The following is an 18,873-nucleotide window of genomic DNA, read 5'->3' as shown; positions in this document are numbered from 1 at the left end:
CTCTCAAGTGATCCCTGTGGAGATTGGACATGGCGTGGCTCGTAGATAAGAGATTTTGTGCGTGTATATCCTCCACCATTGGGGAGTATTTTGAGTTTAACAGGAATGAAGTGGTCTTGCTTTCTAACTCCCTGGGAAGCCCTGAAAGTGGTCATTAGGAGGGAGATCATCTCTTACGAGGCGCATAGGGATAATTCTGAAAGAGTGCAGAGGCAGCGACTGATGGATTCCATTCTTGGGGTGGACCGCCAGTACTCGATTACCCCGACACCGGAGTTGTTGGTGAGCAGAAAGAAATTGCAGACGGAATTCCAGTTGTTGTCAAGGCAGTGAACCAGCTGCGATCCTTGAGGGAGACCTTTTATGAATATCGGGAGAAGGCCAGTCGTCTGTTAGCTCACCAGCTGAGACAGCAGGCTGTTCATGGGAGACATTGCAGATCAAAGACTCGAGCGGCGGTTTGGTTTCCGCCCCAGAGAAGGTTAATGAATCATTCGAGGCCTTCTACTGAGAGCTGTAAAAGTCAGTGCCACCAGAGGAGAGGTCATCAATGATACAATATCTGGATGGGTTGATCTTCCCGGAGGTGGAACTGGAGAGAAGGCAGGAGTTGGAGGCATTGATAGGGCCAGAGGAGGTCATAAACTATGTTTGGTTAATGCAGACGAGCAAAGCACCGAGTGCGGATGGATTCCCTATCGAATTTTACAAACCGTTTTCAGGTCAGTTGGTCCCACTTCTGCTCTATGTATTTAATGATTCCATGTCCCACAGGGTGTTGCTGATCCTGTTGGCGTAGGCATCGATTTCCTTGGTCCTGAAGAAGGACAAGGATCCCCGGAATGTGGTCTTACCGACCTATTTCATTGTTGAGCGCTGACACTATGCTGTTGGCTAAGATGTTGACAATGTGTTTAGAGTCCTGTCTGCCTGGGGTGATTTTGGAGGAGCACACTGGTTTTGTTCAGGGCCAGCAACATTAGGAGATTTGGGGGAGGAGGGGAGGGTTTGAGGCTTAAAAAAAAAAGGAGGTAGGGGAGGTGGAGGGTAGCGGCAGGAAGGGTGGATGGTGGAGTATTGGTTAATTATTTGCTATGTAAATTCCTGTTTGCTTCCTTTTTGTTGTGGTTGTGGTTGATATGTATACAATGCCTTAATAAAAACATTTTTTTTTAAATGATGAAATGGCAGAGCAGACTCGATGGGTCAAATGGCCTAGTTCTGCTCCTATATCTTATGGTCTTATGTTAGTCTTAATTTACCAAGTTCCTCAGCGCTACTCAATTCAAAATCCTCAAGAAACTTTGCCAATATACAATTCAGTGCTTCCTGGATATTAGGAGTGATTAAAAATGTGGATTCACTTGTATTAGCCTTGTAGAGTAATTCACTGAGAATCTGTTGTCGTACAGGTGAATGAAGGAAAGGAGAACGAATTGAAGATCAACGAAGCTCGCGAGTGTTATCGACCAGCAGCAGCAAGAGCTTCACTTCTTTATTTCATCATCAATGATCTCAGAAAAATGAATCCCATTTACCAATTTTCACTCAAGGTACTAAATTACACACAAAACTGAATGAGTCATTTTCCACAGAAGCAAACAGGACTGAAAGTAGCATGCAGGTCACTTTGGGCTTGACAGAATGCAACAAGTAGGGTACTGCAAGGATCAGTTATTGAGTTTCTGCTATATGTATATAATAATGGCTTAGATGAAGAGATTGAGTATTATATTCAAGCCTACTCGCATTGCAAAGTTAAATGTGCGAGTAAGCTGCAAGGACGATGTAATGTAGCTGCAAACAATTAGGAAGGCATCAGGTGTATTGGCATTGATTACAAGTGATTGGAGTAAAGGAGTGCAAACGTCTTACTGCAACTGGAGTACGGTACACAGTTGTGTTCTCCTTACCAAAGGAAGAGTATACTTGCCTGAGTGGGGGTAGTGCAACGAAGATTCACTACTCTGATTCCTGGGATGAGGAGAGATTGTGTAGATGATAGGAAATAGGAACAGAAATAGACCATTCGGCCCCTCAAGCCTGCTGTGCCATTCAATTAGATCAGGGTTGATCTACCTCAATGCCATTTTCTCGCATGATCCCATATCCCTTGATATCTTTAATATCTAGAATCAATCTGTCTTGAATGTACTCAATGACTTGGCCTCCACAACCCTCTGGAATAGAGAATTCGAGATTCATCACCTCTGGGTGAAGAAATTCCTCCTCATCTCAGTTCTAAATGGGGTACCTCTTATTCTGAGACTGTGCCCCCTGGTTCTAGACCACCTACCTGCTCCCACACCGACCCTTAGCCATGGGAAGCATCCTTCCTGCATATACCATTAAGTATGCAGATGCAGCAGGCAAATGGTATATTAGCCTACATTGTGAGGATTTGCATACAAGAGCAGGGATGTCTTGCTGCAGTTATTTTCTTTTGATTCAATCATGGGACGTGGGCGTCACAGGCTGGACCAGCGTTTATTGCCCATCCCTAATCGCCCTTGAGGGGCAGTTAAGACATTAGTGAACCAGATGGGTTTTTATGAAAATCGGCAATAGTTTTATGGTCATCATTAGACTTTTGTTGAATTTAAATTTCACAATCTGCTGTAGCGGGATTCAAACTCGGGTCCCCAGAGCAATAAGTCCAGTGACAATACCACTATGCTGCTGCCTTCCCATTTAGAGAGCCTTGGTGACACCACGGGCGGGATTCCCCCCACCCTCGCTGGGTGGGAGAGTCGCAAGGGCACTGCACAAATCACGCCGACCCCCGCACGCAATTCCCCCCCCCCCCCAAAACCAGAACCGCGCCAGGCCGCTCAGAGAATCGCCGCAAATAGCGAGCGGCGATTCTCTGGCCCGAATGGGCCGCGCGTAAATGGCCTAGTCCCACCGGCGCCGTCCACACCTGGTCTCTGCCAGCGGGTACTCGCCACGAAGGCCTGGGGGGGCGGCCTGTGGGGGGGAGGGGGGCTCCGATGGGGCCTGGCCCATGATCAGGGCTCACCGATCGGCGGGCCGGCCTCTTTCCCCTCCCCCCCGGCCTACTTCCTTGCGTGACCGGCCCCAGAACCCCGGAGCCATGTTGGTGAGGGGTCGCAGTGCACCGCGAGGTTACCACACATGCGCTAGTTGTCACCGGTCCAACTGCGCATGCACGGGACCCAAGGCGCCGCGTCTCTGACGCCACTCCGAGGTGCCGCCCCTGTAAATCGCACAACGCCCCTGCTAGCCCCACGGAGGGCGGAGAATAGGGGTCTGGGAATGGGTGCTGACGCCGGAGTAAAACACTCCGGTTTTTACTCCGGCGTCGGCACATAGACTCCCGTTGGGAGAATCCTGCGGCACACCTGGAATATTGAATGCAGTTTTGATCTCCTTGTCTGACGAAGGATGTTCTTGTTATGGAGGAAGTCCACAAAGGTTTACCAGACTGCCTGCTGGGATGGCAGGACTGATTTATGAGGAGAGATAGAGTCAGTTAGGATTATATTCTCTGGAGTTTAGAATAATGAGGTGGGAATCTCATAGAAACCTATAAAATTCTAACAGGACTAGATAGGGTAGACCATTTAAGATTGAGATGAGGAGAAATTTCTTCACCCAGAGATTGGTGAGCCTGTGGAATTCTCCACAACAGAAAGCAGTTGAGGCCAAAACATTGATAAAAAGCAATTCACTGCGGATGCTGGAATCTGGAACAGAAAATACTGGACAATCACAGCAGGTCTGACAGCATCTGTGGAGAGAGAAGGGAGCGAACGTTTCAAGTCTGGATGACTCTTTGTCAGAGCTAGCGAGGACTTACAATGGGGTCAGATTTATACTGTTGGGGGTGGCATGGAGCGATGTGGCCGGATAGCGAGCCAGCGATAGGTGAAGATTGACAAAGCAAAGACAAAAGGAATGTAAATGGGGGTTATTAAGGCTAAGAAGGGTGCTGATAACGGCACATAAAGAGATTAGAATGTGTTCATTGGAGAACATAGGTGAGCAGCGTGTTAAAGGGCAACTAGAAACAGATGGCCCAAGTGGAGGAATGGGGAACAATGGTGAGGGAAAAACAGATCATTGGAAGAAATTAAAATTAATGGATGGAAATAAAAAATGGGGTGAATGTGGAGGAGAGAGTTCACAGAGAAGTTGTTGAACTCAGTGCTAAGTCTGGAAGGCTGTGCCTAATTGGACGATGCAGCCAAAGCACTGTGTGTTTTCAAGAATGCTTTAGATATATATATATATATATATATAGCTCTTGTTGAAAAGGGAACAAAGGATATGGGGGGAGATGGGGTGGGGCTATTAAGTTCTATGATCAGCCATGATCATAATGAATGGCCAAGCAGGCTGAACGGACCGAATAGCCTCCTCCTGTCCCTATTCCAGATATTCTGCTTACGTTAATCACTTCCAACAGAGCTAATGGGAAGCTAGAGAATGCATTATCTTAAAGGAGGCTTGGGCAACTTCAGATAACCAGTGAAAAGGTAGGACACTAGTGTGAAGCACGGGAAATTGGATTTTATTTTTACAAAATGGGATGGGGCAGTAAATGGTATATTTTTAATTTCAACATACTTTATCAACATTAGAAATCATTTGGGATTCTCTATTCCAAAACTGATTTAATTGGCAGCAGAATCACTACCAGCAATATTAAATTAAAATACATTAGGTGGATTGGCCATTCCCCTTAGTGTCCAAAAGGTTAGATGGGGTTACGGGATTGGGATTAGGATTGGCGTGGGGATGTGGGCCTAGGTCGGATGCTCTTTCAGTGGGTCGGTGCAGACCCGATGAGCCGAATGGCCTCCTTCTGCACTGTGCTGATTCTATGATTCTATATCAGGTTTATGTCTCATTTGAAGCAGACTTTTCTCCTGTTGAACAATATTGGTCACCATTTTGAATGTAGGCAAATGACTTTTAAATTTGGAGGCAGATCCATTTTTCAAATAATTATAACAGCAGGCAGCAAAGGATTTACTTTATGAATATGGATCTCGCCCATCAAAAGCATATACCTGGAAATCATTTCTTCCATTAATTTAAATGGGCAGAAGATTAGAGCAAACCTACTTACAATTTGTCTATATTGCACTTTCCATGAGGGAACATGCATTTGTAAAATGGTTCTTCAGAAGCTCATCTTTTTGCCTTATCTGGAGACAAAGGAGAGGTATGACAGGAACAAAGATTGAAAAGTTAATGGATTGATTCCATATTCTGTTGAGAATTGCGAAATCATGTACAAAAGTGATTACAAAATTAGTAACTGCAGCAGTGGTGGACCTACATTTTTGGGGCCCTGAACTGTTATGGGGGCCCCTTCGCCACCAGCAACGAGGTCTGGGTAACCACTGTTATCTTCTTCAATGGGGTTGTTCCACGACAGATCACCACAAATTTTTTAAAAATTTAACCACTACATCTCAGATTTTGATTAAAATTGCTGTCCTGGATTATCTCACATGTCAAAGTCACGGGTGTGAATAAAAATTTCCTATGCCTTATAGTTTTCGAGTTATGGGGGGTGAAAATTAGGGAAATGTTATATATATGCATGATGCATCATAGAATGATGAAATAAAACATAGAAAAGACCACAGTCAATATAATCTTTTATGAGAATACATACTGCATGAAGCACATTTTACAAAATACTCTTTTTTTCTGTTTTTTCTATCAACATATTCACGTACAGTTTTGTCATATGAGAGCTTCCTTGCAATGTCGTTTTCTAGAGACAATATGCATAAAGAATTTAAACGCTCTTCAGTCATGGTCGACCAAAATTTGTTCTTTATAAAGCATAGCTTTGAAAAATTCCTTTCTGCTTCACAGCTCGTGATAGGCATTGTCAAGTACAGCTTAAGTGCAGTAGTAATATTGGGGAACACTTCAATTAGGTGTTGCTCACAAATAAGCTGAAGAACTTCTGCGCATTGCATTTTAGATGGCGTGTTTTCTTCTGTGTTCTGGGATTTCCTAAGGTGCAAATATTCTTTGAACTGATAATACTTGTTTACTAATTTGTGGTCAATATCATCTTTGTAATACGATATTATAAGTTTAATATTGTCCTCATCAATTTCAAAATTGTTCACCAATTCTGAGAGGAACTTGAACCTTTTTGCAATCTGCTCATTTGGGTCAATCCTCTTGCGTAACTGGATTATCAAGCAGTTATAGAGTTGATATAGAACTTCTATCCTAAATTTGTCAGCTCCTCTCACAGAAGCAATACCACTTGTTCCATCTGAAAATTTTCTTGTAACAATGCGTTTGGAAGCATGAGAATAACTTGAGGTGATATCTTCACACAAACCTTTTGCTTCTGATTCATAGTGTGCAATCCTATCGGCTGAATTTTCTCTGAATTCTTTAACAAACGAAAGTAAAGATGATAGCAGAAGATAACCTTCAAATACATCAAAACCAGGGGTTTGGAGTTTCTTACTTGTTTGTTGAAACGCTCCAGCACTTCTTCCCAAACGACTGTTAAAATAGCATATTCCAGCTTTACCAACTTGTGGTATAAATTCTTTGCATCTCGTTTACATTCAGGCTTCTCTTCTGAGTCTTCAAAAATATGTTTGAGAGTTTGTAAAATACCCATATATCCATTTTTAATTGCCCAGACTGCTTCATAGTGTGCAGGCCATCTAGTTACACTTAAGCTCTTTAGAGAAAAATGTAGATTGCCCTGTGTGTTTAAAATCCCCCATCTTCGTGGAAATCCAGAAAATAAAACATACAGCTCCTTCAGGTACAGTAGACACTGCCTTTTCTCCAACAAGGTTAAGTGAATGGGCTGCACATGGTACATAGTCTGCGTACCTGTTAATGTTTTTAAAGAGTGCTTGCAGCCTTTTCTCCGAGCCCTTCATGTTAGATACATTATCGTAGGACTGATCACGGATATTTTCAAGTGAAAGTTTATATTCACCCAGGACTTGTTGTATTTTGTTGAACAAGGTCGTGGATGAATGTTTTTCTATCGGTAAAAATGTAAAGAATCTCTCACAGGGTTTTCTCAGAAAGTAAATCGCCATTTTTAAAGATTTATAATAAGCTAATTAGGCTAAACTAGGCTATGTTCAAGCTAGCCTACGCTAAGCTAGACTAAGCAAGACTAGGCCACCAAAACTCATAGGCTAAGGTAATGTAACACAATTTGACCATTATTTGAACACTTTTCATAATAAACACCTGTAATTTAACACAAATTCAGCCTTTTATTACTTTTTCATAAATACTTGTAATATAGTATTAGCCTAGGCTATCCAGTCGTAGCCTACCTTCCGTTCACCTCTTCATAGAAAACAATAGGCTTCGACTATTTCACCTTTATTACTTACCTTACTTTTCTAAATATAACATTTATTTTTGAGTAGGGGTAAGTAAAATATTGTATCCTTATGAACACTTTATTGAAAAAAATTATTGTCTAGATCGTTATCACGAGTGCTATCACGTTGAAAATTCACGATAACATTGTGATTGCCTTTTCAACGGCTCCCCTTTTTTGTTACGACACGTCATCTACTGTTTGTATTTCTGTCATAAATGTTAATAGTATTTTAAATTATTTATAATTAGTTTATATTAAATATATTTAGAATGAAACATCCTTCATTTGAACGTTTCTTCGTTTACGGCTAGCCTACATGATACTTTAATAACCTTTTAATTTTTATTTTAACTATTATTTTGTATTGAATTACACTATATTATTAATATTATTATTTTTTTTAAACCCCTTCTCATACAGTAGACCCAAAATTTTTAAGCAATGTGGACTAAAGTCGCTTCTGGGGCCCCTCCGGGATTAGGTGCCCTGAAGTTTAAGTTTCATTAGTTTCATAGTAGATCCACCCCTGAACCACAGTTTAACAGTGCTGTGCCATGAAGAAGAATGGAGTATTGGCCATGTGCTGTTTCACAGGAAGGAAGAGAAAAACAGAGAAAAAGACATGCCAAAACTATACTCCCTACACCTCAAGATGCCATATAGATTGGCAATCACAATAATTCCGGTTGAATAACTGAATTTTCCTTTAATTTCCTTTAGGCCTTTAACATTGTATTTCGTAAAGCTATTGAAAGGACAGAAAAATCCGAGGATCTGAAGGAGCGAGTAGGAAACCTTACAGACTGCATCACATACTCTGTATTTCTTTATACTAGCAGAGGCCTCTTCGAAAGGGACAAGATTGCATTCATTTCTCACACAACTTTCCAGGTGTGTAATGGTATTTTTCAATGCGGATTGACTCTGGTATTACAGTCATTCCAACTGTCCTGTTGCCTGTTTCACTGCATTTCCAGCATAATCAATGACCAGTAAGGTGTTGCAATCCACTTTCCAATGGCAGGATAGATTATCAAAACCTTTGTGCCTTTATTAATAACACATTTATAGGAATATCTAACACAGGCTGTTAATTATGCCACCATTTGCTCCTAATGATGTTGTTAATGAGATTACCCTATATTCAGTCAGTAACTTTCTTGTTTGTAACTAGGAAATCCTGGATGTCACTGGTCCTTTAATATATTTTGCCAACAAGCAATTTTTTTTTACTACAGGAAAAATATGTTTTCCATTATAACACATTAGCAGAAAATTGTGAATTGAAAGCTAGGTTTACAAACATGTTGGACTACGATGAAAACTATTTGGGATCTGTAGAAATTGGAACTTCTTTGCAATTACATTATGAGATATTATCCTAAATATTTAATCTTGACAAGTCATTTGCAAAAATAATTCCATTTTTGATTACTGTTGTGTGTTGAATGGTGATCATATGGTTTTATCGCCGTTCTGAATACCTCGATGATAGTGAAACAAGTTCGGCCTAAGTGCTGTGGAGACTTTGCAGAGTATCACAAACAGAAATGCACTAAACATTTTCTATTTTACAATTGAGTACTGCGATTATTATTTTTGTTCTTTTTGAAATGTTCCAGTGTAAATTATTTTTGAAAGGACAGTAGAGAAACAGGAAGACGTTGTGCAATTTCCACTTGGGGTTCATGGAAAATTCATGTCCAAAATGTTCCCAATCAATGTTACTCACAATTTGTTGTGACCACGATTTAAACAAGGGCTGTGAAATTCTGTGAGGATTCTCCCAGTCAACCACTGTAACTTCATCAGGACACTGATGAGACTGCCACCTGACCCAGTAAAGAGAGGTGACCTTGTACAATCTACAATTTCAATGCCAAATTATTAAAGTGAAATTTGCTCGAATATTCCCGTTACAATTGCACCTAAGATTAATTTTATTCTTTTACTCTTCCTTTTATATTTGTTTTTTAACTCCTGTTTTACTCAATAATAAATATTTACCTGCAGAATTTCTGCCCTTACTTGCATCAAAACACTCTCCTTTTATACCTGATTCTTTATATTGGAACTTCTCTGAAGAAGGATCCAATAGCAAGTTTTGGATGTTATTCCAGGATATCGTGGATTAGTGTATGAAATACAATAATAAATGTTTGTCATGCCAAGGACCAAAATGAAATATTTTCTCAAATTTTAATAATACATGAGGGGATAATTTTGACTATATGCAATAGTGTAAAATAAGTGATAGCAAATCTGCAAATTACATCAGTAGAAATAAAGATCATGAACTGTGGGTTGGTTATCATGCATTTTGCACTATTGCTCAAAGTTATTCCCAAATTAAAAAGAAACTGTGTTCAGAAGTCATGTCCACAATATATCTAAATACAATATTACCAACACAGCTAATCAGACTAATCTCTGAGGAGATAATTTGAGTAAGGAACGAAGACATACAGTTCAAAGACAAATAACTGTTTATTTTGTTCATATCTGTGCACGGCTGACAGCTGCTTTTGAATTTACTTAATAGTTGTTAAAATCCAAGGATCCCTGGCAATAGGGATTGCATAGGTAGCCTGCAATGTTCAAATAAAAGAAAGTGATCAGTTTGAACAGCAAAGAGTCCAGATAGTGAGTTAATATTTTGGTAAAATTAAATATTTTTTACTGTTATTACTTATTCATCTCAATTTTATTTGCCAGTTAAAGTCTTTCATTAAGTCAGCTTTTAGTCTGACTTTGCCAATTTTCTGTGGAGCTTGAGGATAAATTCAGTTACTAACAGGTTTTCTGTTATCTTGGACTTGCTGTCAGAAACATATCTGTAGTGACCTGTAAGTCTGCTGGTATGTAAAGGGTTAACAACTGTATCATAGTATTAGACAACCACTAGATGGCAACACTAGATTCAGGTATATAAACTGAACTCAAAGGATCTTGGGTCTCTTCAAACCAGTAGTGACTAGACAGCAGAGTATTAGAGAGATATAGCATAGTTAGCACGTGTAGTTAAATATAATTAATACTTCTTCTGATTTGTTTTATCATCAGTTATAGTTCTGTAAGAATGAACAAACTCATTAGTTATTTAATTCGTTATTCACTAAATCTATTTTGCTTTGAATTGAAGATTGGTAGTTTCATTGAAATCTAACCACGACCATTCTGAAAGTAAAGCAAAGAGTGACGACATATTACGATCACGTAATATAGAATATTGAGATATCAGATCCAGTGAAATGTCAATAAGGAGCTAAAATCTACCCATGAGAGTTAATCTAACATATGTAAGAAGATTGGAAAGACCCCAAACACGGCATTTAAAATTGATTTATTTTCCAGATCCTGTTGATGAACAATGAAATAGATCTGGAGGAGCTGGACTTTTTCCTGAGATTTAATGTTGAACAAACATACAAGAGCCCTGTTGATTTTCTCTCTACACAATCTTGGAGTGCCATCAAGGTAATTTTCGCATTTTTCTTTGGTCCCTTACACTTGTGTAAAATAACTTCAAGTGTTTCCTATGATAAGAGCCCTACATAAATACAAATAAAAGTTGTGTATGATCAAATTAGAATAAAATCTAGCATATGCCAAATTGGCCTGCTAAATTAATAAGATAGTTTTAGACTAAAGCAAATCTACATGATTTGAATCAGGACCCCCTATTCTTGCTCTGAAACAAAAGTGGATTGTGTTTATTGTTGTCTTCACACTTGGGCAGAGATCATTGCCTAGATACAAAGAAGATAAGAAAATTGGACAGGAAGGAACATGTGCCTGTCATAGAGCCTGCTTAATATTTCTTCCATGTTAAATTTTCTGTTCTAAGAGGAATTCACCAATTACTGTGGCTACAAATACAGTGCAGTTTTCCAGTAAATCTGCTAGAATATTCTTTATTTCCCTGCTGCCCCTCAGAGACATCGCCAAAATCACAATGACACATGTACAGTGACAATTCTCAGCTTTGCCTCATCCGCAGCTCTCTCAACCCCTCCACTGTTCCTCATTTTTTTTTGTGCTGCTTGTCCAAGATCCAATACTGGCAGAAATTTCCTTCCAGCTAAATATTGCGAAGACCAAAGCTAATGGGCGCGATTCTCCGCTGTCCACGCCGGTTGGGAGAATAGCGGGAGGGCCTCCTGACATTTTTCACGCCCTCCCGCTATTCTCTCCCCCCCCCCCCCCCTCACTCGACCCACGTCACAAATCGCTGCTCGCCATTTTTTATGGCAAGCGGTGATTCTCCACGGTCGATGGGCCGAGCGGCCGGGCCTTTACGCCCGTTTATTCATGGCAGCTAACACACCTGCTTGCTGCCGTCGTAAAAATGGGCGCTGGATGCCCGTTTGGGGCATCCAGAGGCCCGTTTGGGGCGGGAGCACCACCGTTGTGCTCGGGAGGGGACAGGCCCGTGATCGGTGCCCACCGATCGTCGGGCCTGCATCCAAAATGGACGCACTATTTCCCCTCCGCCGCCCGACAAGATCAAGCCGCCACATCTTGTCGGGCGGCGGTGGAGAAATGCGGAACCGCGCATGCGCGGGTTCCGTCAATGGCGTGATGACGTCACCCGCGCATGTGCGGGTTGGAGCCGGCTCCAACCTGCGCATGCGCGGCTGATGTCATACAGACGCCAGACGCGCGCCAAAATGACGCGCGGCCTTAACGGCGGTGGTTAAGGCCGTGATTCCTGGGGTCCCGCTCCTATCCCCGATTGGGGGGGGGGGGGGAGAATCGGGTCCCGGGAACGGGCGTGAAAGCTGCCGTGAAACACGGCCAGTTTCACGGCAGCCTTTACGACTCTCCGCATTTGCGGAGAATCTCGCCCAATGTCTCTGTCCTGCCGTAACTTCATCCTCCTTCGCTGCCCTCCCAGACCATTGTCTGAGGCTTAACTTGACTGTTTTCAATCTCGGCATTCTATTTGTCCCTGAGATGAGCTGCCAACCCTGTTTTCTCTACACCACCAATACCTCTGACTTCCATCTCCATAGTAACCCCCATCTCCACCCTTGTGTCAGCCCATCTTTTGCTATTATTCGACTCAACTATTCCAATGTTGCCAATGTATTTCTTGCCAGCCTCTAATCTTTCACCCCTGTAAACTTGAGCTCATTTAAAACACAGTTGCCCAAACCTAACTCACACCATCCCATCCACCCATCGGAAAGCCGTAAGGTGTAAAATACTTATCCTTCTTTTCAAATCCTTCCCAGGCCTCGTGCCTCCCAGCTCAGTAACTTCCTCCAGCCTTGTAATCTTTGGCATTCCTCCCATTGCTAGCTCTTTTTTGTCATTTATTTCAAAATTATTAGGGCAGCACGGTAGCACTGTGGATAGCACAATCGCTTCACAGCTCCAGGGTCCCAGGTTCGATTCCGGCTTGGGTCACCGTCTGTGCGGAGTCTGCACATCCTCCCCGTGTGTGCGTGGGTTTCCTCCGGGTACTCCGGCTTCCTCCCACAGTCCAAAGATGTGCAGGTTAGGTGGATTGGCCATGCTAAATTGCCCTAAGTGTCCAAAATTGCCCTTCGTGTTGTGTGGGGCTACTGGGTTATGGGGATAGGGTGCAGGTGTTGACCTTAGGTAGGATGCTCTTTCCAAGAGCCGGTGCAGACTTGATGGGCCGAATGGCCTCCTTCCGCACTGTAAATTCTATATGCTATATAAAAGCCTTCAGAAAGTCCAAATAAACCACATCCACTGGCTCCCCTTCATCAATTCTACTAGTTACATCCTCCCTAAACCTCTCCACCTCTCCTCTCCTTAAAGATGCTTCTTAAAATCAATGCATATGACCAAGCATTTGTTATCTGTCTTCATATGTATCCTTATATAGCTGGTATGAGATTTGCCTGATGACACTTGGTGAAGTGTCTTGAGATGTTTTTCCATGTTAAAGATGTTTGCAGATGCGAGTTGTTGCTGAGCAGGCAAAAAGAGCAGATAAAAGCACGGTTGTTAGAAGTGCACTAATGGTGAAGTGAAGGAGGATGCATGAACAAGAATGTGTTCTCTTTTCCCACGAGTAGTATAAAATATGTAAAAATAAAAATGATCCAAGTGTTTGCTTTTGAATGTTTTTAGACAATGGCAATGATGGATGAGTTCCGTGGGTTAGACAGAGACATTGAAGGCTCAGCCAAACGCTGGAAGAAATTTGTTGAATCAGAATGCCCTGAGAAGGAGAAGTTTCCTCAGGAGTGGAAGAAGAAGAGCTCCCTCCAGAAACTTATAATGCTCAGAGCTTTGAGGCCTGACAGGATGACATATGCAGTGAGGTAATTGCACAAAATCATATAAGGAAGATGTGAGATGATGTGAGGGCTTCATTGCTAAACTTTCTCAACACACCATCTTCAAATAAATCTATCATTAGAGATCTGCATTGTTGATCATTATTGGTTTCCACCAAAACGTTAGCGTGTATTTTTTTCTTTACCTATCTGATTTTTCACACATTTTGTATGTCACCATCTTGGATTTCCAAGTTTTAAATCGACATGAGCCACAAGTGCTGATTTTTCTGTAACAGAAAGCTGCTCTTGTGGGTTTAGGTACAAATGGTTGGCGAGAGTTAAAGACATCAGAAACGTGATTACATCCAGGAGACAGTTCCTATGAGGCAGCATCCAAGTTTAACACATGTGACTTCAAGGCCAGAATTTTACGTTGCTTGAGCAAATGTGCACCAACCGAAAGTGCATGAAATTGCGGAAGACCTCGGGTGCAGGACCCAACATCATTATGAACCCGCGCGATATTTTGGTTGGCGGGCGCGCACCCACTGACAATCTAGAAAGCAATTTAACCCATAAAGGGTCCAATTGAACACAATTTTACGTGGCCTGTCTGCTTTTATAGTTGCCAGGCAGGCTGATTGGCCTGGTGAGTTTACGTTTTAGCTGCAATCTCACAGGTCGGCGCAACGTCGAGGGCTGAAGGGCCTGTACTGCGCTGTAATGTTCTATATTCAATCCAGGGTGGGATGAAATGTCAGGGCTGAAATAAAACTTAAAATGGTGTCTGGGGACTGAGGTTCATGTTTGAATTTGCTGCCGAGACACAGTTTGCATAGTTTTCCCATCACAATTTATTTTTTATGATTCTGCGGCTCTCTGAGGCAGCCCCATAGTGGCTGTCCTGAGGGACCACCGTGAAAGCTCCAGCCAACGCCCTCCTTTTTTCTTGGTGCCCCCCTCTCCAACAACACTGAGCCTTTCCCAGCCCATATTTCACACTGACTCCCCATTATGTGACCACTCAGCGTGAAATTACATTGCAGGGCCAATAGCAGCCGGCAGCGTGTTTCATGCCCACCTCCGGGCCAGTGGAGTGCACATGGACAATGATGAAAAATCCAGACCAATGTGCGCAACCCCCTGTAGAGAAGCAGTTTGGTGATTTGAAAATGTTGATCCACGAAATACAACAATATTTTACTGTATATACACCAAATTTCTGGGTTTCCTGAAACTTGCCATTGAAACCAAGCCAAGAAGAGAATGGCAATTTATGGGGCTCATTAAAAGTCAACCACATACAGCAGTAAATAGTGCAAATATTCCCTGTAAACTATGCAGATATATGGCCGCATAATAATCTGGTAAAAAAAAACACACTGGCTGCTCATAAGTAGTCACCTCTAAGATATTTGACAAAGGGTCGAAAAGTTAGCTCTTTTCTCTTCCTACAGATGCTGCCAGACCTGCTGAGATTTTCCAGCATTTTCTTTTTGGTTTCAGATTCCAGCATCCACAGTAATTTGCTTTTATCTCTAAGATATTGTTCGATCACTGCCACACAGAAATATTTAAAGTGAACAGGACGCATCCAGTGAAAAGAAATTTGGAAGGGAATTTGGCCCATGCTTCTGACTGATTTCTTACCATTGGGAAAGGGTTTGCTCGGAGTACTTGTGCTGAGAGGTTAGTTTCTGAATTTTGTAGATATTGAGCCTCAAAATCAGGATTGGTAGTGCCATAGCTGCATTAGGTTGGACTTTGGACAAAAGAAGATGATGATCGGTGGCTGCAATAGCCTGCTGTGGTGATACCTACAACTCGTCAGCAGAGAGGGGAGCAGCAGACGAAGGGTTGTGGTTGCCAAAGTCAATATCTGCATAACAGGGTGTACAGACTCGGTTGCCTTCATCTCTCAGAAGAGCAGTGTGTCAGATGGCTGAGCTTGTCGTGTTAGTTGTAACAGACATCTGCAACTTCCCAAAGAAAACCCGCTCCCTGCTGGACTTGGTGTCCACACATTTCCAACTACTGTGAAAGTGACCACTCAAGTGTTTTGCCTCTGCATGCACTCAAGACAAATCCAGGATCCGCCAGTTGGCTGAACAAACGTTCATAAAGCAATGTCGCTGATTTGATGATTGCCAATGCCAGCAGTTATATCAACTTTGCCTGTGATGATGCAAGACTTTGGCACCACGCCAGCCGGGGTCAAAGCAACTTCGCCGGTCGGCGGAAGTCTGCGCATGCGCCAGAGCGTCAGCGGCTGCTGACGTCATCCCCGCGCAGGGGAGGGGGTCACTTCCGCTTCCATCATGGTGAAGACTATGGCGAAGGCGGAAGGAAAAGAGTGCCCCCAGGGCACAGGCCCGCCCGCCGGTCGGTGAGCCGCGATCGCGGGCCAGGCCACCGTGGGGGCACCCCCCCCCCCCGGGCTAGATCGCCGCGTGCGCCCCCCCAGGACACCGGAGCCTGCCCGCGCCACCTGCTCCCGCCGGTAAGGTAGGTGGTTTAAATCACGCGGCGGGTGAAGCATGACAGCGACGGGACTTTGGCCCATCGCGGGCCGGAGATTTGCCGGGGGGGGGGGGGGGCGCGAATTCCCGCCCTCACTGAATCTCCAGTGCTGGAGAATTCGGGATACGGCGGGGGCGCGATTGACCCCCCTGTGGGGGGTCGGAGAATCCCGCCCGTGGTTCTGAATGAATATTTTACACATATTTTCAAGGGAATGAAGCAGATATTGGCCTTGATTTCCGTTGAGTCGAACTGACTCGGGAGCCCTGTGAAAATATCAGATGGGACACTATTCTGGGATTTCCATTCTATGCAGGGGTGGGTAGTTTAAACACCCCTGTAATTTTTGTGGAGATGGCCCTTTCAGTAAGTAGGTGCATTTTATGGCTATTCAGAGGAGGCATGAACCAAGGGGGAGCCCCAGTTTCAAGTGGGGAACAAAAAGAAAACAGTCACATATTCCTGGAATTCTTTCATTGATTATATTTTCCGAGGTTGGTTATTATAGGGAGTCTGTTATGAATACGTGACTGAGTTTCAAAAGGTCCAGAACCACTTACCTTAGCAGGGGCTGAATTTACATTTTGATTGACAGTTTTAAAATGATGAGCTGTCTTTGATATTGTTAGTGAAATTGATGTATATTTGTTTTACACAGACTGGCCATTGAGGGGAGTTAATATTTTTAATCAGTTTTTTAATGAATGATTTTTTTCAATATCATGTGTGTTTGAGTGCGAGCTCCATTTGATTGTTAGAGAAGTTTATTTTTTTCTCATCTCCATTTCAAAGACATGGGGCGCGTGGGAGAATCGCGGGAGGGCCAGGCAACTCACGACACACCGCCCCGGCATGGCAACCGGCGATTCTCCGGCCCGGATGGGTCAAGCGGCCTGACGTTCCCGACCGGTTCACAACGGCGGCAACCACACCTGGTCGCTGCCGTCATGAACATGGCGCCAAATGCTCGTTTGTGGCTTGTGGGGGGCGGAGAGGGGAGTGAGCATCCCGGCCGTGCTCGGGAGGGGACTGGCCCGCAATCTTAAATGCCCACCGATCGTCGGGCCGGCGTCTCCAAGTGACGCACTCTTTCCCCTCCGCCGCCCCGCAAGATGAAGCCGCCACGTCTTGCGGAGCAGCGGAGGGGAAGACAGCAACTGCGCATGCGCGGGTTGGAGCCGTCGTGTTGTTAGCCGCGCATGCCGTTGCGTCATTCTCGGCGCGCCGCCTGGCGGCCGAGATTTACGGAGCGCCTCTCCTAGCCCCCTGGGGGTGGGGGGGGTGAATAGGGTGCGAGGAGCGGCCTCCGAGGTCGAGTTCACGACGGGGTTCCCAATTCCCCGCGGGAGCGGAGAATTCCGCCCCCATGACTCCTGAGTTCTGCCAGTAGTGGATACTGGTGAATGGAGGACACTCGGGCATGGAGAAGGCATTGGGAATTTGAGGGAGCATGGTGGTTTCGTGGAAGCATGGCGATAACATGGGGAATATAAGGAAGCATATGGGGTCATGAGGAAATATGGAGAATATGAGGGAGCGTGGGAAATATAGAGTATCATGAAGGCGGGCTGGGGAATATAAAGGGGAAAAGTGGAATGGGGGCATAGAGGATGCATGGGGAATATGAAGGCACATGGAAGGGGCAAGTGGGATATGGGGGCATGAAGCCGGCATGGGGAATATGGGGGGGGCATGTGGTGTCATTAAGGGGTGTGAAGAGTGAGTGTTGAAGGCCTGATATTCATCATTAAAACTGGGAGATGTCCCAATAAATGGAGCCAATGTTGCCTTCAGAGTCAGCAGGCCTCTCACACAAGAATATGGCAAGCGATGGGGGCCTTTTTGAAGGGGAGGCGTCTGCCAGATCGGGAAGTGTCCCGTCTCAGCCTTCCCGCCTCCTCCATGAAACCATGTCCCTTCGTAGTTAAGGAGGAGTGTGAAATGTTGATGGGATAAATACAGTTATGAAGGAATGTTAAGATGTTTAGCATCCTTGAACATGGATGAATTACCAAGCCGAGATAAAATGTAGTTTAGGTTGTTGAGAGAAACAAGGAAATAATTGCAGGGGCTTTGACAAACATTTTCTAAGTCTGTGGTTAAAGATATGGGGCACAATTCTCCGACCCCACGCCGGGTGGGAGAATTGCGGATGTGCCGGGCGAATTACACATGCCGCCCTGGCACCCGCACGCAATTCTCTCACCCCCACAAAACGGCGTGTCACGTTTTGCGACAGGCCGCTCGGAGAATCGCCGCTCCGGTTTTCAATCCGGCATTGGCACTTTGTCTCCCTTTGGGAGAATTTCGCCCTAGATATTTTGGGAATGTTTCCTTTGGAACAGAGTAGAACGATGGCAGATTTATGTAAAGTGTATAAAATTATGAAGTGCCTAGAACGAGCAAATAAAAAGAACCCATTTCCATTAGCAGAGGGGTCAACACCTGTGGGGTGTAGATTAAAAGCAATTGGTGGTAAAATTGGACAAGAGTTAAGATGTGAAAGAGTGAAACACTCAGCCTGAAAGGCTATGATTCAGCGGACTCAAAACAAAGTCCAGTTTCGGGCACATTTGACGGGGTGATTCTTGGCTGCTCCACCCCTGAGAATCATCCCACTATTCAGTGGCTCTTCACCTTTTTTTTGCCCTGGTGGGCTTTCTCCCCACCGAGGCTGCACTTGGGAGACTTCCTGCTGGCGAGCTGATCTCACCAGCAGGAATAACT

The 18,873-nt window shown here is 43.9% G+C and overlaps 1 protein-coding gene across 2 annotated transcripts in view; it reads left to right on the top strand.

The window, feature by feature from the left end:
- The window catches only part of LOC119966149 (dynein heavy chain 11, axonemal-like), a 622,669-nt gene that overhangs the window by 521,472 nt on the left and 82,324 nt on the right, over positions 1-18,873 (top strand). For both annotated transcript variants that reach the window (XM_038797431.1, XM_038797432.1), the window contains 4 exons: positions 1,413-1,553; positions 8,087-8,257; positions 10,721-10,843; positions 13,475-13,668. In XM_038797431.1, the coding sequence (XP_038653359.1) occupies positions 1,413-1,553; positions 8,087-8,257; positions 10,721-10,843; positions 13,475-13,668 (629 nt within the window). The remainder of the gene's footprint in view (positions 1-1,412; positions 1,554-8,086; positions 8,258-10,720; positions 10,844-13,474; positions 13,669-18,873) is intronic.

Source organism: Scyliorhinus canicula, chromosome 5, assembly GCF_902713615.1.
Source record: "Scyliorhinus canicula chromosome 5, sScyCan1.1, whole genome shotgun sequence".
In the NCBI taxonomy this organism is placed as follows: Eukaryota; Metazoa; Chordata; class Chondrichthyes; order Carcharhiniformes; family Scyliorhinidae; genus Scyliorhinus; species Scyliorhinus canicula.
Note: the sequence above shows the minus strand (reverse complement) of the source record. Positions and strands in the feature narration are given on the sequence as shown.